General features: G+C 46.9%; 1 protein-coding gene across 1 annotated transcript in view; it reads left to right on the top strand.

The window, feature by feature from the left end:
- LOC123760868 (alkylglycerol monooxygenase) overlaps nt 1-21,464 on the top strand; it is a 96,225-nt gene that overhangs the window by 31,887 nt on the left and 42,874 nt on the right. The window contains exon 3 of the mRNA XM_045746664.2: nt 10,875-10,999. Within this exon, the coding sequence (XP_045602620.2) occupies nt 10,875-10,999 (125 nt within the window). The remainder of the gene's footprint in view (nt 1-10,874; nt 11,000-21,464) is intronic.

The raw sequence follows: 21,464 nt of genomic DNA, 5'->3' as shown, positions 1-21,464 counted from the left end.
GGGTGGTGGTGGTGGTGGTGGTGGGGCTGTGTCTCCCTCACGGGAGGGTGGTGGTGGTGGGGCTGTGTCTCCCTCACGGGAGGGTGGTGGTGGTGGTGGTGGTGGGGCTGTGTCTCCCTCACGGGAGGGTGGTGGTGGTGGTGGTGGTGGGGCTGTGTCTCCCTCACGGGAGGGTGGTGGTGGTGGTGGTGGTGGGGCTGGATCTACCTCACGGGAGGGTGGTGGTGGTGGTGGGGCTGTGTCTCCCTCACGGGAGGGTGGTGGTGGTGGTGGTGGGGCTGGATCTCCCTCACGGGAGGGTGGTGGTGGTGGTGGGGCTGTGTCTCCCTCACGGGAGGGTGGTGGTGGTGGTGGGGCTGTGTCTCCCTCACGGGAGGGTGGTGGTGGTGGAGCTGTAATGTGACCATGGCGTGATAGCATACAAAATAAGGTCAACGGGAATAACTGGTAAAGTAGGACGCTGGATACACAGTTTCCTGTTGAACAGAACACAATGAGTAACAGTCAACCATATAAACCCGAATCCAAGCACAGTTAAAAGCTCTGTACCTCAGGGTACAGTCCTTGCACCACTGCTTTTCCTGATTCTTATATCAGAGTTAGACAAAAATACAAGTCACAGCGTCGTATCATCCTTTTCAAATGACACAAAAATCAGCATGAAAATTACCTCTGCTGAAGACATTGAAAAACTACAAGCAGATATTAATAAAGTTTACGACTGGGCAGAAGAAAATATCATGATGATAGTGATAAATTCCAAGTACTCAGGTACGGTAAGAATGAGGACCTGAAACATAATACAGGGTACAAAACACAATTAAATCTGCCCATAGTAGGAAAACAGCATGTAAAGGATTTGTGAATAATGATGTCTGACGACCTAACGTTTAGGGAGCATAACCAAGCAAATATTGCGACAGCCAGAAAAATGATAGGATGGATTACGAGAAATTTCCAATCCAGGGATCCCATCACAATGGTTGTACTCTTCAAGTCACTTGTGTTGTCCCGTCTTGAGTACTGCTCAGTACTCACTTCCCCCTTCAGAGCAGGAGAGATTGCTGAAATAGAGGGAATACAGAGAACATATACGGCACGCATAGACGAGATAAAGCACCTAAATTATTGGGATCGTCTCAAAGCCCTCCAAATGTACTCACTAGAAAGCAGACGAGAGAGATATCAAATAATATACACGTGGAAAATGGCCGGGTTCCAAATCTACACAGTAAAAATCAACACACTGGAGTGAACGTTATAGATGAAAATGCAGAATAGAACCAGTGAAGAGCAGAGGTGCCATAGGCACAATCAGAGAACACTGTATAAACATCAGAGGTCCAGTGAAGATCAGAGGTGCCATAGGCACGATCAGGGAACACTGTTTAAACATCAGAGGTCCGCGGTTGTTCAACATTCTCCCAGCGAACATAAAAAATACTGCGGGAACAACCGTGTACATCTTCAAGAGAAAACTAGATCATTTTCTTCAAGGAGTGCCGGGTCGATCGGGCAGTAGTGGATATGTGGGCCTGCGGGCCGCTCCAAGGCAACAGCCTGTTGGACCAAGCGTTCACAAGTCAAGCCTGGCCTCAGGCCGGGCTTGGGGAATGCAAGACCCCGCAGAACCCCATCAAGCAGGAACTGTAGAGTTGCGTCCTCCACATGGAGGCTCGATTATAGCAACACGTACAAACTGGATTTTGTGGTGAGCGCGAACTCAATGTGAAAAGCGTTTTTTCAATGTTTTTATGCCTTCATTATGTTCTCCACGACCAGGTCTGAAAGAACCACTCAGTTACCGCCAGTCAAGATTCTCGGCCTAACCTCAGCTTAGACTACAAGCACAATGTAGGAAGCATCAGGCGGTGACCATTCTCAAGTTGCAACTTGGAAGTTAAGTTACATTTTGTCAAGGACGAGGCGCCATGGGGCTGCTCAGTACCCAGGAAGACGGGCAGGTCTGGACTAGATACTTCCCACGCCATATCAAGGCCACTTGGGATGTTCTCTTTAATGTTGTATGTTGTAGTGACAAACCTGTCCTGAGTGCTGCTTCCGCAGTATAGTATTCCCAATAATTATACACGCAATATAATGTACGAATTTATACGTACGTACATGGAATGTATGTACTTAAAATGTTGGCACTGTGAAAGTATTTAGTAATGAAATATGCAATTATAAAGAATACCGTATAATATGTTCACTTCAAATATATGCACTTATATAAGTGTTGAGCAAGAGCGAGGCTCGCCCCGGAGCCAGCAGGTTATCTTGAGGTTATCTTGAGATGATTTCGGGGCTTTAGTGTCCCCCGCGGCCCGGTCCTCGACCAGGCCTCCACCCCCAGGAAGCAGCCCGTGACAGCTGACTAACTCCCAGGTACCTATTTACTGCTAGGTAACAGGGGCATTCAGGGTGAAAGAAACTTTGCCTATTTGTTTCTGCCTCGTGCGGGAATCGAACCCGCGCCACAGAATTACGAGTCCTGCGCGCTATCCACCAGGCTACGAGGCCCCTTTCTACCTACGAGGGCTACGAGGCCCTACGAAGTCCCACACTATGGGGCTGCAGCAGTGTGAAAAAAGTTAGTGGAACACCTGGAGCAAAGGAACTTTGTAACACAACGTCAACATGGGTTCAGAGATGGCAAATCATGCCTAACAGGATTAATTGAGTTCTATGACCAGGCAACAAAAATCAGGCAAGAGAGAGAGGGCTGGGCAGACTGCATGTTTCTGGACTGCCAGAAAGCTTTTGACACAGTACCACATAAGAGACTAGTGCACAAGCTGGAGATGCAGGCAGGAGTGAAAGGGAAGGTACTCCACTGGATAAGAGAGTACCTTAGCAACAGGCCACAGCGAGTCACCGTGAGGGGTGAGGTCTCGGAGTGGCGGGGAGTCACCAGTGGAGTCCCACAGGGATCAGTCCTTGGACCTATACTCTTTCTGATATACGTAAATGATCTCCCAGAAGGAATTGACTCGTTCCTCTCGATGTTTGCTAATGATGCAAAAATAATGAGGAGGATCAGGACAGAGGAGGATAGTATGAGGCTACAAGATGACCTAGACAAACTGAAGGAATGGTCCGACAAATGGCTACTAAAGTTCAATCCAAGTAAATGTAAGGTAATGAAACTAGGAGGCCAGTCACTGGATACCGAATGGGAGATGAACTCCTTCACGAAACGGACAAAGAGAAAGATCTGGGAGTTGATATCACGTCAAACCTGTCTCCTGAAGCCCACATCAAAAGAATAACATCAGCGGCATATGCGAGGCTGGCTAACATCAGAACTGCTTTCAGAAACCTGTGTAAGGAATCCTTCAGAAACTTGTACACCACATATGTAAGACCAATCCTGGAGTATGCAGCCCCAGCATGGAGCCCGTATCTAGTCAAGCACAAGACGAAGCTGGAGAAAGTTCAGAGGTATGCCACTAAGCTAGTCCCAGAACTAAGAGGCATGAGTTATGAGGACAGACTACGTGAACTGCACCTCACGTCGCTGGAAGACAGAAGAGCTAGGGGAGACATGATCACCACATACAAAATTCCCAGGGGAATTGACAGGATGGACAAGGATGGATTATTTAACACGGGTGGAACACGAACAAGGGGACACAGGTGGAAGCTGAGTACCCAAATGAGCCACAGAGATATTAGAAACAACTTTTTCAGTGTCAGAGTAGTTAGTAAATGGAATGCACTAGGAAGTGATGTGGTGGAGGCTGACTCCATACACAGTTTCAAATGTAGATATGATAGAGCCCGATAGGCTCAGGAACCTGCACACCTGTTGATTGACGGTTGAGAGGCGGGACCGAAGAGCCAGAGCTCAACCCGCGCAAGCACAATTAGACGAGTACAATTAGGTGAGTACACGACCAAGGAACGCTCACAGTAGGAAGGGCGGCGTACCTACGCTGGTCCCCCACACGGTCAAGGAACCCTCACAGTAGGAAGGGCGGCGTACCTACGCTGGTCCCCCACACGGTCAAGGAACCCTCACAGAAGGACGAGCGGCGTACCTACGCTGGTCCCCCACACGGTCAAGGAACCCTCACAGAAGGACGAGCGGCGTACCTGCGCTTGTCCAGTTTTTGTAGCATTCGGCTACCCATTGAACCCTCCATAAATTATAGTTATCAGCCCAGCAAGTCCTTGTTGTGTAACCTGCACCTGACGTGGAAGGTCTGTAGGTGCTCACTGATCCATGCTACATCAGGCAAGAGTCACCATCACTCAGAGGCTGAGAGGAACTCTGACCACAAACACTCTCAGAGAGAGAGAAAGACCTGGGGGTTGATATCACGCCAGACCTGTCCCCTGAAGCTCATATCAAGAGGATAACAGCAGCGGCATACGCCAGGTTGACTAACATAAGAACGGCCTTTAGAAACTTGTGTAAGGAATCTTTCAGAACATTATATACCACATAAGTCAGACCAATCCTGGAGTATGCGGCTCCAGCATCGAGTCCATATCTAGTCAAGCATAAGACTAAACTGGAAAAGGTTCAAAGGTTTGCCACCAGACTATTACCCGAGCTGAGAGGTATGAGCTACGAGGAGAGACTACGGGAATTAAACCTCACTTTGCTAAAAGACAGAAGAGTTAGGGGGGACATGATCACCACATTCAAGATTCTCAAGGGAATTGATAGGGTAGATAAAGACAGGCTATTTAACACAAGGGGCACACGCACTAGGGGACACAGGTGGAAACTGAGTACCCAAATGAGCCACAGAGATATTAGAAAGAACTTTTTTAGTGTCAGAGTGGTTGACAAATGGAATGCATTAGGCAGTAATGTGGTGGAGGCTGACTCCATACACAGTTTCAAGTGTAGATATGATAGAGCCCAATAGGCTCAGGAACCTGTACACCAGTTGATTGACGGTTGAGAGGCGGGACCAAAGAGCCAGAGCTCAACCCCCGCAAACACAACTAGGTGAGGACAACTAGGTGAGTACACACACACACACACACACACACACACACACACACACACACACACACTGATTGACGGTTGAGAGGCGGGACCAAAGAGCCAGAGCTCAACCCCCGCAAGCACAATTAGGTGAGTACACACACACACACATACACATACACACACACACACACACAGTCATGACCCGCGAGCCGATGCACACATAGCTCAGCGCAGCTTCGCGAATTAACATAAATTACTTATGGACTTGTAAGTGTTACATGGACTAGAACAACGCGCTTAGTCCTGTAAGGTGTACAGCAACACAGTGATCCATATACCATAGTGGAAACACATAACTTTACATCAGACAGAAGAAAAACAAGTTACAACCTTGCCATATGTCCCCGAGTCTTGGGGACGAAATCCTGGAGCACCCCACTGTGCTGGGTGGGAGTCGCTGGCCGGTAAGGGGAGAGGCTCAACAGCCTCTCTCTCTTCTTCCTGGACGAGTCAGGCTTTCGATTCTTGGCCGAGGCAGAACACAAATGGGCAGAATTTCTTTCACTCTGATGTTCTTGCTCACCCTAGCAGTAAATAGGTACCTGGGAGCTAGACAGCTGCTACGGGCTGCTTCCTGGGAATGTGTGTGTGCTCACCTAGTTGTACTCACCTAGTTGTGCTTGCGGGGGTTGAGCTCTGGCTCTTTGGTCCCGCCTCTCAACCGTCAATCAACAGGTGTACAGGTTCCTGAGCCTATTGGGCTCTATCATATCTACACTTGTAACTGTGTATGGAGTCAGCCTCCACAACATCACTGCCTAATGCATTCCACCTGTTAACTACTCTGACACTGAAGAAGTTCTTTCTAACGTCCCTGTGGCTCATTTGGGTACTCAGTTTCTCCCTGTGTCCCCTTGTTCGGGTCCCTCCTCCCCCCGCCCTCACTCCCCACCCTCGTGTAAATCACTTTATCTTTATCTACCCTGTCAATTCCTCTGAGAATTTTGTAGGTAGTGATCATTTCTCCCCTTACTCTTGTCTTCCAGTGTCGTAAGGTGCATTTCCCGCAGCCTTTCCTCATAACTCATGCCTCTTAGTTCTGGGACTAGCCTCGTGGCATATGTCAAAACTTCTTCCAGCTTCGTCTTGTGCTTGACAAGGTACGGGCTCCATGCTGGGGCCACATACTTCAAAATTGGTCTTACGTACGTGGTATACGAGGTTCTGAAGGATTCCTAACACGAGTTCCTGAAAGCAGTTCTGATGTTAGCCAGCCTCGCGCACGCCGCTGATGTTATTATTTTGATGTGGGCTTCAGGAGACAGGTTTGGCGTGATATCAACTCCTAGATCTTTCTCTCTGTCCGTTTCGTGAAGGACTTCATCTACCATTCGGTTTACTATACAATGGCAGGATACACACAGCTCACTTCACAATGACACCAGACTCAACATGACACCAGATTCAACCTGACACCAGACTCATCATGACACGAGACTCAACATGACACCAGACTCAACATGACACCAGACTCAACATGACACCAGACTCAACATGACACCAGATTCGACATGACACCAGACTCAACCTGACACCAGACTCGACATGACACCAGACTCAACATGACACGAGACTCATCATGACACCAGACTCAACATGACACCAGACTCAACATGACACCAGACTCGACATGACACCAGACTCAACACGACACCAGACTCAACACGACACCAGACTCAACATGACACCAGACTCAACATGACACCAGACTCAACATGACACCAGACTCGACATGACACCAGACTCAACACGACACCAGACTCAACATGACACCAGACTCAACATGACACCAGACTCATCATGACACCAGACTCAACATGACACCAGACTCATCATGACACCAGACTCAACATGACACCAGACTCAACATGACACCAGACTCATCATGACACCAGACTCATCATGACACCAGACTCATCATGACACCAGACTCAACATGACACCAGACTCAACATGACACCAGACTCATCATGACACCAGACTCATCATGACACCAGACTCATCATGACACCAGACTCATCATGACACCAGACTCAACATGACACCAGACTCAACATGACACCAGACTCAACATGACACCAGACTCAACATGACACCAGACTCAACATGACACCAGACTCATCATGACACCAGACTCATCATGACACCAGACTCATCATGACACCAGACTCATCATGACACCAGACTCATCATGACACCAGACTTATCATGACACCAGACTCATCATGACACCAGACTCAACATGACACCAGACTCAACATGACACCAGACTCAACATGACACCAGACTCAACATGACACCAGACTCAACATGACACCAGACTCAACATGACACCAGACTCATCATGACACCAGACTCATCATGACACCAGACTCATCATGACACCAGACTCATCATGACACCAGACTCATCATGACACCAGACTCATCATGACACCAGACTCATCATGACACCAGACTCATCATGACACCAGACTCAACATGACACCAGACTCAACATGACACCAGACTCATCATGACACCAGACTCATCATGACACCAGACTCAACATGACACCAGACTCATCATGACACCAGACTCAACATGACACCAGACTCATCATGACACCAGACTCAACATGACACCAGACTCATCATGACACCAGACTCAACATGACACCAGACTCATCATGACACCAGACTCATCATGACACCAGACTCAACATGACACCAGACTCATCATGACACCAGACTCAACATGACACCAGACTCATCATGACACCAGACTCATCATGACACCAGACTCATCATGACACCAGACTCAACATGACACCAGACTCATCATGACACCAGACTCAACATGACACCAGACTCATCATGACACCAGACTCATCATGACACCAGACTCATCATGACACCAGACTCATCATGACACCAGACTCAACATGACACCAGACTCAACATGACACCAGACTCAACATGACACCAGACTCATCATGACACCAGACTCATCATGACACCAGACTCAACATGACACCAGACTCATCATGACATGTCAATCAAATTTCAGCCGATTTACACCAGATTTCTTCCTGAAGAATGAACATCGATTGTTAATAAATGTCTGCTGAGGGGATGGCAACAATGTCTGCTGAGGCGATGGTAACAATTCTGCTGAGGGGGATGGTAACAGTGTCTGCTGAGGGGATGGTAACAGTGTCTGCTGAGGGGGATGGTAACAGTGTCTGCTGAGGGGATGGTAACAGTGTCTGCTGAGGGGGATGGTAACAGTGTCTGCTGAGGGGATGGCAACAGTGTCTGCTGAGGGGATGGTAACAGTGTCTGCTGAGGGGATGGTAACAGTGTCTGCTGATGGGATGGTAACAGTGTCTGCTGATGGGATGGTAACAGTGTCTGCTGATGGGATGGTAACAGTGTCTGCTGAGGGGATGGTAACAGTGTCTGCTGAGGGGATGGTAACAGTGTCTGCTGAGGGGATGGTAACAGTGTCTGCTGAGGGGATGGTAACAGTGTCTGCCGAGGGGATGGTAACAGTGTCTGCTGAGGGGGATGGTAACAGTGTCTGCTGAGGGGATGGCAACAGTGTCTGCTGAGGGGATGGTAACAGTGTCTGCTGAGGGGATGGTAACAGTGTCTGCTGATGGGATGGTAACAGTGTCTGCTGATGGGATGGTAACAGTGTCTGCTGATGGGATGGTAACAGTGTCTGCTGATGGGATGGTAACAGTGTCTGCTGAGGGGATGGTAACAGTGTCTGCTGAGGGGATGGTAACAGTGTCTGCTGAGGGGATGGTAACAGTGTCTGCCGAGGGGATGGTAACAGTGTCTGCTGAGGGGGATGGTAACAGTGTCTGCTGAGGGGATGGCAACAGTGTCTGCTGAGGGGGATGGTAACAGTGTCTGCTGAGGGGATGGTAACAGTGTCTGCTGAGGGGGATGGTAACAATGTCTGCTGAGGGGGATGGTAACAGTGTCTGCTGTGGGGGATGGTAACAATGTCCGCTGAGGGGGATGGTAACAATTCTGCTGAGGGGATGGTAACAGTGTCTGCTGAGGGGGATGGTAACAGTGTCTGCTGAGCGGGATGGTAACAGTGTCTGCTGAGGAGATGGTACCAGTGTCTGCTGAGGGGATGGTAACAGTGTCTGCTGAGGGGGATGGTAACAGTGTCTGCTGAGGGGATGGTAACAGTGTCTGCTGAGGGGGATGGTACCAGTGTCTGCTGAGGGGATGGTAACAGTGTCTGCTGAGGGGATGGTACCAGTGTCTGCTGAGGGGATGGTAACAGTGTCTGCTGAGGGGATGGTAACAGTGTCTGCTGAGGGGATGGTAACAGTGTCTGCTGAGGGGATGGTAACAGTGTCTGCTGAGGGGGATGGTAACAGTGTCTGCTGTGGGGGATGGTAACAATGTCCGCTGAGGGGGATGGTAACAATTCTGCTGAGGGGATGGTAACAGTGTCTGCTGAGGGGGATGGTAACAGTGTCTGCTGAGCGGGATGGTAACAGTGTCTGCTGAGGAGATGGTACCAGTGTCTGCTGAGGGGATGGTAACAGTGTCTGCTGAGGGGGATGGTAACAGTGTCTGCTGAGGGGATGGTAACAGTGTCTGCTGAGGGGGATGGTACCAGTGTCTGCTGAGGGGATGGTAACAGTGTCTGCTGAGGGGATGGTACCAGTGTCTGCTGAGGGGATGGTAACAGTGTCTGCTGAGGGGATGGTAACAGTGTCTGCTGAGGGGATGGTAACAGTGTCTGCTGAGGGGATGGTAACAATGTCTTCTTAGGGATTGTACTAATGTCTGCTTAGAGGATAACAATGTCTGCTGAGGGGAGGGTAACAGTATCCTCAAGTCGCCACCTGTCTGCTGAGGGGATGTAACAGTGTCTGCATGTCGCCCAATGTCTGCTGAGGGGATGTAACAGTGTCTGCATGTGGCAACATTCGAAGACGGTCCAGCAGACATGTCAACTGGTTCTGACAGTGTTTATTTAATGTCCTGAAACACAGCACCGAAGGGAAATAAATTGCAAGGATATTTTTAATGCATAAATTATTAAATAATTTTTATTGTTGTAAAATACTTTTAATAACGTTAAAGTGTATTAAACAGCCAGACTGTCCACCTTTTCTTATCGTTCATGTGTGACCAGACATCTACCCTAAACATCTACCCTAAACATCAGACATCTACCCTAAACATCCAGGCATCTCCAGGAGCATTTTAATATTTGTTTAAACTTACACAATTATTTCATTCATTATATATGTAAAATACATTAAATAAATCTAAAGTTCAATAAAAGTCACATAGGTACCCATTCTGTCTTACCATTAATTTCTCCTCCACAAATACGTCCTAAAAACTGGAGAGTCCGGTACAAAGCAGGATTCCTGGCGTGTGTAACCGGAGGAGTAGAGAACCGGTTGACTTACTAACCTTGGGCAAGAATATTACTGTTCTCCCAGTAATGTAACGTCATCCCACGTGTTGACCTCAAGTATGTTTATTGAGATAAGCAATAAATACATCTCAAAGGGATAGAGTAGCTTAGGCTATTTCTACCCCCCCTTGATGACCTCTATGTTCCCTCAGCCTGGCCGCTGGCCTCGCTTGGGGATAAGCCGATGGCTATATTATGTCTACACATTTCTCAAAGTTTATTTAGTAGACAAAAACAAGTTCATATCAACAGACGCCATCATCATTATATTACTACAATGAACACATATCAACAGACGCCATCATCATTATATTACTACAATGAACACATATCAACAGACGCCATCATCATTATATTACTACAATGAACACGGTTACATAACCAAGCTATTTTTGTCAAATAAAGTGATCACTCTCTCCTTTCAGGCAGTGCCTCTCTTCGTGTTCTTCATCTCCTTGGAGGTGGCAGTTCGATACCTATTGGGCAAACCTGCCAGGATGAACCAGATATTTTCCTCTATAGGTGTTGGCATCCTCCACGAGGCTACAGGGTAAGCAACACCACAGCTCTCTGCATGTCCATCTTATCAACCACTAAACATTATTTAAATAATGTTGTTTAAATAGTGTTTAAATGTAACTGTTATCATTTTAATAAATTTTGCAAGTATTTATCTACTTATAAGTTTCTTAGATTAAGGACCTGCCCGAAACGCTGCGCGTACTAGTGGCTTTACAAGAATGTAATTACTATGCTACGTATCCTCACAATCCCAATGTACCTTCTTGCATATATATAAATAAATAAATACATAACTAAGCATTAAACTTTGACTAAAACGACGAAACTTAACATCAGTGTCATTTATGTTACGAGACACTAACACCACATTTAATAATAGTATTTACAGTGAGAAGACCTGCACATTGTAACCCTTGTAATATCTGAGAAAGCTGTAAGAAGGCTGTAAAATGTGGAGTATCTAATCAGGTATACAAATTAGCTGTGAAATGGTGAAATGTCCATGTAAACAATTTTTACTCATCATTTGGGGGGTAAACAAGAGGTCGGGTTAAATATTTTTAGTCCAATATTGATTTCTATATATTTTGATCAATTGTTGAAAGAGCTCGCTGTCGCAGAGGCAGTGGTGCTAAGACCAATGTTTTCAGTTATGTTGATGATCTATTCTACTCGTACAGACCAAAGATCATAAGGAAAACTTGATAGAAATAGGTGAAAGATATAGTGCAGAATATAATGTTCAATCCTGTCAAATGTGCTGTTGTTACTTTTAACTCATAACTCGTTTTTATATAGTTTCTAAACTAAAATTCCTAGACAAAGAGATTCCAGTAAAATATTTTGAAAAGCATCTGGGGTCTATTAAATCCTCAAAGTGGCCACTTGTAAATTTTTCTGGTGCTATTGGAGACTTAAAAGTCAATACATGTCATCATGAGTGAATTTGGTCATCATGATACCTGGTCGAAACAAAACATATATTGGTGAATGTTTAAGCTTGTATGAATGTGAACTACGGGACCCATAGAATGCTGACCTTGATAAACTTAATTGTTGACAAAGAAAATGTTCAAGACGTGACATAGAAGTCCATCCTGGCGCACATTACAATCTCTTACCTGGACTGAGGTCCACGCCCACACTTTTGACTTCACACATTAACATCAGACAAAAGAGTCAACTGAAATCATGTCTATGACTCTAAGCCATCACAATAGCATATAATAAAGTATTTTAATATTTACTTTTATGCCCCCCCCCAAAAAAAAAAAAAAAAATTGATTTTTTTCTCATTGTTTTTTCGTATTGTTTATCAGCCGATTTACATGGAACTTATACACCTTACAGAACGTATGACTATCTGTAAAGATGCAAATTTTGGAGGAAATTGGAAGAAACAATTATAAGAAGGAAAGGCATTTTTGTCAGAAGGGAATCACTCATCCAGCAAACACAATCAACTCCTTTTTTTTTTTTACTCATTTCCTTATCACTGGCCCCACAAAATTGTTCACAAATATTAAGCTTATTGTTGGGAAATACAACTTAACAGGGACATATTACGAAAATATACTATAAATGAAAACTTTTCTTTTTCAAAAGGACCAATCCTTTTGTATAATTCTCCTAGTCTCTTCTTTCCTTTTCTGTGAATTTGCTAATTGGAGGGCAGCATACCTGGTTGATGGGGTTCTGGGAGTTGTTCTACTCCCCAAGTCCGGCCCGAGGCCAGGCTTGACTTGTGAGAGTTTGGTCCACCAGGCTGTTGCTTGGAGCGGCCCGCAGGCCCACATATACCTGGTTGATGGGGTTCTGGGAGTTCTTCTACTGCCCAAGCCCGGCCCGAGGCCAGGCTTGACTTGTGAGAGTTTGGTCCACCAGGCTGTTGCTTGGAGCGGCCCGCAGGCCCACATATACCTGGTTGATGGGGTTCTGGGAGTTCTTCTACTCCCCAAGCCCGGCCCGAGGCCAGGCTTGACTTGTGAGAGTTTGGTCCACCAGGCTGTTGCTTGGAGCGGCCCGCAGGCCCACATATACCTGGTTGATGGGGTTCTGGGAGTTCTTCTACTGCCCCAAGCCCGGCCCGAGGCCAGGCTTGACTTGTGAGAGTTTGGTCCACCAGGCTGTTGCTTGGAGCGGCCCGCAGGCCCACATATACCTGGTTGATGGGGTTCTGGGAGTTCTTCTACTGCCCAAGCCCGGCCCGAGGCCAGGCTTGACTTGTGAGAGTTTGGTCCACCAGGCTGTTGCTTGGAGCGGCCCGCAGGCCCACATATACCTGGTTGATGGGGTTCTGGGAGTTGTTCTACTGCCCAAGCCCGGCCCGAGGCCAGGCTTGACTTGTGAGAGTTTGGTCCACCAGGCTGTTGCTTGGAGCGGCCCGCAGGCCCACATATACCTGGTTGATGGGGTTCTGGGAGTTGTTCTACTGCCCAAGCCCGGCCCGAGGCCAGGCTTGACTTGTGAGAGTTTGGTCCACCAGGCTGTTGCTTGGAGCGGCCCGCAGGCCCACATACCCACCACAGCCCGGTTGGTCCGGCACTCCTTGAAGAAAACTATCTAGTTTTCTCTTGAAGATGAACATCCATCATCGTTTTTCCCACTGCATTGTTGCTATTGACTACTTGGGCCTACGAGGCGTCATTCACAGGGTTCATGTTCAAGTCTACCCTCAGTGGTTGTTAGTCTCTTTTGGCACAGTACATTATCTGTCTCCTTCGTTTGGGCTTTGTTCATGTTATCCGCTAATTTTCTTATTTTTTGTTCCAGTTTTGCGTTTTCTCCTGTTATTTTTTCTCCCAAGTTACCCTCATTTTCTCCATTTCCTTTTGGTAAAGGGCAGTCTCCGTGGTGTAGTGGTAAGACACTCGCCTGGCGTTCCGCGAGCGCTATGTCATGGGTTCGTATCCTGGCCGGGGAGGATTTACTGGGCGCAAATCCTTAACTGTAGCCTCTGTTTAACGCAACAGTAAAATGTGTACTTGGTTGTAACAACGATTCTTCGCGGCGGGGATCGTATTCCAGGGACCTGCCCGAAACGCTACGCGTACTAGTGGCTCTACAACCATGTAACAACTCTTGTATATATCTCAAAAAAAAAAAAAAAAGTTTTAAGATTCCTCGTACTTCTTCATCATTCTCTCATGGCACTAATTTTTCTCTCTCCATTGTCCCCTGATTCTGAAATTCTGAAGTTCTTCACCAATTCTGGATATTTTGCTTTCAAATTTCTCACTTAAATCCTCAATGTGTTTCTTGCAGTCATCTATCAACAACATTATCGCCTGATTCCACCTCTGGTGAGATTCCTCACTCTGCCTCTTTATTATCTCCAGCATGTCTTCCCTCTCCTTTTTTAAGGAAAATTCTTGCTTCTTTCATAGTCTCCTCTGAGGCTTCCTCCTCTTTCTTTCCCCATTTGCTGCATCTTTCCATTCTTTGCTTTCTCTTCCCTGCTATGGTTTAATGTCAGGTCGGAGGTACATAGACAATGTAGGTATAAATAGGGACAGAGTAGAGCAGGGATAAAGTACAGCAGGAATAGAATAGAGCAGGGATAGAGTAGAGCAGAGATAGAATAGTGTTGCAAGGGGGGTGGGGGTTAAGGCAGGTCTGGGAGGAGTGAAGTTAGTGGGATACAGAAGAGGTTGGGGGACTGGTTGAAGCAGGGTAGCACCTCAAGGATTGTGGTGAGAAAGTATTGGTAAAAAGTAGTTGGGTGAGTAGTAGTAGTTTAAGGAGTGGAGGATACTAAGAGGGGAAGAGAGTGATGGGGTGAGGTAAGGTGGAGGCAGTCTGGGGAGTGTGGTGGTGCAAGGTGTACAGCTCAGGTTCTCCCAAACAAACAGAATGCTCGCTAACACCGTTGCTCGCCCTGACTGCATAACTGGCGAGTGTAATTAATCCTTCTTCCTGACGTCCTACGTGAGTCATCATTTACCGTTGGTGTTAACGTCACTCGGATTTGTCACTTTTCATAGTCTAACATATTCACCCTCAAAGATGTTTACATAAAGTCCAAGTACACCTAATGCGTTATTGGACAGATTTTCATCACTGTAGCTTCCATATGTGGTGAGATACATGCTCTGCCTCACTACAACTGTGGTGAACACTGACGGGGGTGTGTACTCATCTCGCTGTACTCACCTAGAAGCTTGCGGGGGTTGAGCTTCGGCTCCTTGGTCCCGTCACTCAACGGTCAATCAACTTGTGTACAGGTTCCTGAGCCTACTGGGCTCTATCATATCTACATTTGAAACTGTGTATCCAGTCTGTTCCACCACATCACTGCCAAGTACATTTCAGGCGATGAGTCACAATAACGTGGCTGAAGTATGTTGACCAGACCACACACTAGAAATTGAAGGGACGACGACGTTTCGGTCCGTCCTGGACCATTCTCAAGTCGATCATTCTCAAGTCGAAACGTCGTCGTCCCTTCAATTTCTAGTGTGTGGCCTGGTCAATAAGTACATTTCATTTGTTAATTACCCTGACACTGAAAATCTTCTTTCTAATGTCTCTGTGACTCCTTTCAGTACTGTGTGTTCACCTGTGTTTCCTTGCTCATTTTCTTGCCTATGCGAAATAGTTTGTCTACCCTGTCAGTTCCTCGGAGAAATGTGTAGAGGGTAATCATGTCTCCCCTAACTCTTCTGTCTTCCAGGGACGTGAGGTATAATTCCCGTAGACTTTCCTCGTAACTCATACCTCTCTGCTCTGATGGCATACCAATTAACCTTCTGTAGCTTTGTCTAGTGTTTAGGTAGCTATGAATCCCAAGCTGGAGCTGCATATTCTAGGACTGGTCTGACATATGTAATAAGCAAAATTCCAGAATAATTCTTTACACAAGTTGCTAAGGGCAGTTCTTATGTTGGCGAATCTAGCATACACCGCTGATGATATCCTCTTGATGTGGTCTTCTGGAGACAGGTACGGTGTGATATCAAATCTTTCACAGATCTTTCTCTCTACGTGACATTATTCTTTCTCTCTGAGGACATTATTCCGCCTCTAAACCGAAGGATGGAACTGTTGCAATCAGGAGAAGGCTGATTACCTGGTAAACCACTTTGCTGCCAGGAGGCAGGTCCCTGATCCTGAACGTCAGCCTCCACATCCTGCTCCATGCATTGTGTCTAGGGTTATCCTGAGGTTATCTAGAGATGTTGACCAGACCACACACTAGAAGTTGAAGGGACGACGACGTTTCGGTCCGACCTGGACCATTCTCAAGTCGATTGTGTCAAGTCAATTTGAGCCATTCTCAAGTCACAATCGACTTAAGAATGGTCCAGGACGGACCGAAACGTCGTCGTCCCTTCACCTTCTAGTGTGTGGTCTGGTCAACATACTTCAGCCACGTTATCGTGACTCATCGCCTGCTTATCTAGAGATGATTTCGGGGCTTAGCGCCCCCGCGGCCCAGTAGGAATGAGTAGTTCACACTGAATCAAACTCTAATAGCCAATCAACGGTGCCCGCGTTCCCCAGGGTAGTGTGCTTGGCCCTCTTCTGTGGAATGATTAAACGATTTACTTCAGTTTTTTCTTGAAGCTCAAGCCAATGCTGATGACTGCATTCTAACCTTCATATATAAATTGAAAGAAATGCCAGCTGCTGATGGCAGTAAGAAATGGCGGGTCACGTTTACGGCTGAGAAAACACAAGCGATAATGATAACTAGACTGCACATAGCAAATCGGGCAGGTTGGCAAATGGCTGGCAAAACCCTAGAGTTCACAGATGAAATTGACATCTTGGGAATGAAGTTCGACTCTTCAGTGACAATGAAGAGCATGTGCTCTTCATTGTCATTGAAGAGCCATTTCCTAGCTCAAAAAGGCAGCCAGGAACATATAGCTCTATGGCGCATCTCACACCTTCTTGACAGCAAGGGATGCAAAACCTTATACAAAGTACAAGTTCGCCCTCATCTAGAGTATGCACCCCTTTCCTGGACCGCAAAACCCTAATCATTTATCAGACCGTTGAACAAAGTGGAGAGCCATGCAAGAAGGCTCATCTCTAGTCTTGGCCAAGTCTGAATGGAACAGTCTGAACATCAGAACCTGCAACACCGTCGTGACATTTGTGGTCTTACTGTTATGTACAAGACCAATATTCTCAAAGTTCCGCACCTGGCCCAACTCCGTGGATTAACAGTAGTTCCCACCCGTAACACGGTGTGATGTGTGTCTATGTATGTATTAACACGATGTACTGAACGGGGGTGAGAATAGCTTGAGCTACCTCATCCCTTTGTGTGTATTTTACCTCAATAAACTTATATCAATTTCAATTTCACCCGTAACACTAGGCTCTCAACCTCCAACAGGTCTCATGTTAGAATCACCTTTCTCAAGAATATCACCCCATCAGTGATCATTCATTCCTAGACTGACTCACATCTGGAACTTGTTCGCTCAACAGGTTGATACACAGGAGATCAGGTAGGATTACTGAGGAAGGCAGGTAGATCACTGAGCTGAGGAAGGCAGGTAGATCACTGAGCTGAGGAAGGCAGGTAGATCACTGAGCTGAGGCAGGATTACCGCTCTTGCTTGCAGTTTCACCAAGTTCCTTATATGTTTCTTTATGATAGTTCCCTATGTGATAGTTTTAAAATGCATTCTCATGAAATAAATGAGTTTCTAGGAGTAGGCTTCAGATGAGTTGAGGTAGGATAACAGCTCCTGCTTGCAGTTTCACTGGGTACGTCATTTGACAGCCCTTATGAACCTTAAGTCTTAGTTTGAGAGAGAGAGAGAGAGGGGGGGGGGGGAGAGGGAGAGCGAGAGAGAGAGCGAGGGAGAGGGAGAGACAGACAGAGAGAGAGAGAGGGAGAGAGAGACAGAGAGAGAGAGAGGGAGAGAGAGAGACAGAGAGAGAGAGAGGGAGAGAGAGAGACAGAGAGAGAGAGAGGGAGAGAGAGAGACAGAGAGAGAGAGAGGGAGAGAGAGAGACAGAGAGAGAGAGAGGGAGAGAGAGAGAGGGAGAGAGAGAGACAGAGAGAGAGAGAGACAGAGAGAGAGAGAGGGAGAGAGAGAGACAGAGAGAGACAGAGAGAGACAGAGAGAGAGAGAGAGAGACAGAGAGAGAGAGAGAGAGACAGAGAGAGAGAGAGAGAGAGAGAGAGAGAGAGAGAGAGACAGAGAGAGAGAGAGAGAGAGAGAGAGAGAGAGAGAGAGAGAGAGAGAGAGAGAGAGAGAGAGAGAGAGAGAGAGAGAGAGAGAGAGAGAGAGAGGGGGAGAGAGAGGGAGAGAGGGAGAGAGGGAGAGAGGGAGAGAGAGAGAGAGAGAGAGAGAGAGAGAGAGAGAGAGAGAGAGAGGGAGAGAGGGAGAGAGGGAGAGAGGGAGAGAGGGAGAGAGGGAGAGAGGGAGAGAGGGAGAGAGGGAGAGAGGGAGGGAGGGAGGGAGGGAGGGAGGGAGGGAGGGAGGGAGGGAGGGAGAGAGAGAGAGAGGGGGGGGGGGGGGAGGGTAGTAAAGCAGTAGAGACGGGATGGTTGAGGTATATGTGACCACCGTGGGACGGCAGTGGTCAGTTTCGTTCAATTCTCTGTTTTTGGCTTTTTACTATTTGAGTTTATAATATTCTTTGCTCGTATAATTCCTTGACTGGAAGGGAATAAGATATTGGACAGTATTTATGTGACAATAATGACATGGAATATTTCCTAGGTAATTATTATTTTTAATGAAGATTAATATTGTAATCTCCCAAGAAAATTATTTCTGACTGAACACCTCAGCTATGAACCCCCAACACTGCCACCATCACCGACCCCCCCCGCCACAGTCGCCACCCCTGTGCCGCCGCCACCTCCGCCACCCCTGTGCCGCCACCACAGTCGCCACCCCTGTGCCGCCGCCACAGCTGCCACCCCTGTGCCGCCGCCACAGCTGCCACCCCTGTGCCGCCGCCACAGCTGCCACCCCTGTGCCGCCGCCACAGGTACCACTACCATGCTGCCGTCTCCTTTACATTTCTCACACTTTGTACCTCTGTAACTCTGTCTGTCTGTCTTTGACCTTTTCTATGTGTCCTCTCTCTTGCCCTGTCTGGGGCTGTCTGTCTCCCTCCATTTTTATATCTGTCTGTTTTCCTGTCTCTCTTTGTCTAAGCGGTTTGACGGTCTCTGTCTGTCTCCTCTGTCTGGTCTCTCTCTCACACTCTCTCTCACACTCTCTCTCACACTCTCTCTCATTTTTAGTCACTCAATTTCTCACTCTGTCTGTTTGTCTGTCTGTCTCTGTCTGTCTCTGTCTGTCTCTGTCTGGCTCTGTCTGGTTCTGTCTGTCTCTGTATGTCTCTGTCTGTCTCTCGCACACACACACACACACACTCACTTACGCGGCTGGTAAAGAAATTAGGTGCAGGGAGCAGGAGGCTGAACACAAGGTATCATCTGGGAGGTGAAATCCTGTAAGAGTCAAATAGAGATAAAGATCTGGGAGTTGATATCACACCGAACCTGTCCCCAGAGGCCCACATCAAAAGGATATCATCAGCGGCATATGCTAGACTGGCCAATATAAGAACTGCCTTTAGAAACTTGTGTAAGGAATCGTTCAGGACCCTGTATACCACTTATGTCAGACCAATCATGGAATATACAGCGCCAGCCTGGAGTCCATACCTAGTCAAACACAAGACGAAGTTAGAGAAGATTCAGAGGTATGCCACCAGACTGGTCTTGGAACTGAGAGGAATGAACTACGAGGAAAGGCTAAGGGAGCTGAACCTCACAACCTTGGAAAACAGAAGAGTAAGGGGAGACATGATAACCACCTACAAAATTCTCAGGGGAATTGACAGGGTGGACAAAGACAAACTCTTCAGCACGGGTGGGACACGAACAAGGGGACACAGGTGGAAACTGAGTACCCAGATGAGCCACAGAGACGTTAGAAGGATTTTTTTCAGTGTCAGAGTAGTTAATAAATGGAATGCACTAGGAAGTGATGTGGTGGAGGCTGACTCCATACACAGTTTCAAGTGTAGATATGATAGAGCCCAATAGGCTCAGGAATCTGTTCACCAATTGATTGACGGTTGAGAGGCGGGACCAAAGAGCCAGAGCTCAACCCTCGCAAGCACAAATAGGTGACTATACACACACACATACACACAGACACACACACACACACACACACACACACACACACACACACACACACACACACACACACACACACACACACACACACACAAAAGAATACACATGGGAAAGAGGAGTGAAGACGCCGAGCCTATTAGACCTAATTTTCACCCAGAATGTAGAATTTGGAACCGGAATTTGGATTAGAATTTGGAAATTTGTAGAATTTCATCCAGAATTTGGAACATGAAATACCACTAGGAGCCAGTGACCATTGTGTCCTAGTCTTTGACTACATAATGGAACTCAAAGTTTTGACCAAAGGACAAAAGGTCCGGGAAAGGAGAGTTGACTACAGGAAAGGGGACTACAGGAGGATAAGGGACTACCTGGGAGAAGTGCAGTGGGAGGAAGAAATTAGAGGAAAAACAGTGCAAGATATGATGAACCAAGTCATATTGAAATGCAAGGAGGCTGAAGAGAGATTTATTCCAACAATAAAGGAAAAAAGCAGGAGGGAATATAATAACCCATGGTTTAATAGACAGTGTCAGGAAGCAAAGGTGAGAAGCAGGAGGGAGTGGAGGAAGTACAGAAGACAAAGGACAGAGGACAACAGGATTAGATGTAACAGAGCTAGGAATGATTACATTAACATAAGACGAGTATCGGAAAGAAATTATGAGAATGATATTGCAATCATGCCGAAAAAGCAAAATAAATTACTACATAGCCATATAAGAAGGAAGATGTCGGTAAATGACCAAGTGACAAGACTGAGGAAAACAGAAGGGGCATATACAGAAAGCGACAAGGAAATCTGTGAGGTACTGAATGCCAGTTTCCATGGAGTGTTCACAACCGAGCCTGAGCAGCTCCCATTGTTAGAAGCGATTACCCAAGATGAAAGACTATCAGATATAGAGGTGACAGCAGAGGAGGTAATGAAACAGTTGACAACACTGGATGCATATAAAGCTGTTGGCCCAGACAAAGTATCACCGTGGATACTTAAAGAGGCAGCGCAGGCTCTCAGCGTGCCTCTGGCAATGGTCTTTAATGAGTCACTTATGTCGGGAGAATTGCCCAGTTGCTGGAAGGAGGCAAATGTCGTACCAATTTTCAAGAAAGGTGATAGGGAGGAGGCACTTAACTACAGACCCGTATCACTGACAAGCATCCCCTGCAAAATACTTGAAAGAATAATTAGGCTAAGACTTGTTGAGCACCTGGAGAGCATTGGGTTTGTAAACAAGCACCAACATGGGTTCTAGACAGGGGAATCATGCCTAACAAACCTTTTAGAATTCTATGATAAAGTAACAAGGATAAGGCAGGACAGAGAAGGCTGGGCAGACTGCATATTTCTTGACTGCCAAAAGGC

Source organism: Procambarus clarkii, chromosome 3 (genome assembly GCF_040958095.1).
Source record: "Procambarus clarkii isolate CNS0578487 chromosome 3, FALCON_Pclarkii_2.0, whole genome shotgun sequence".
NCBI lineage: Eukaryota > Metazoa > Arthropoda > Malacostraca > Decapoda > Cambaridae > Procambarus > Procambarus clarkii.
This window is presented reverse-complemented; position numbering and strand designations above follow the sequence as displayed.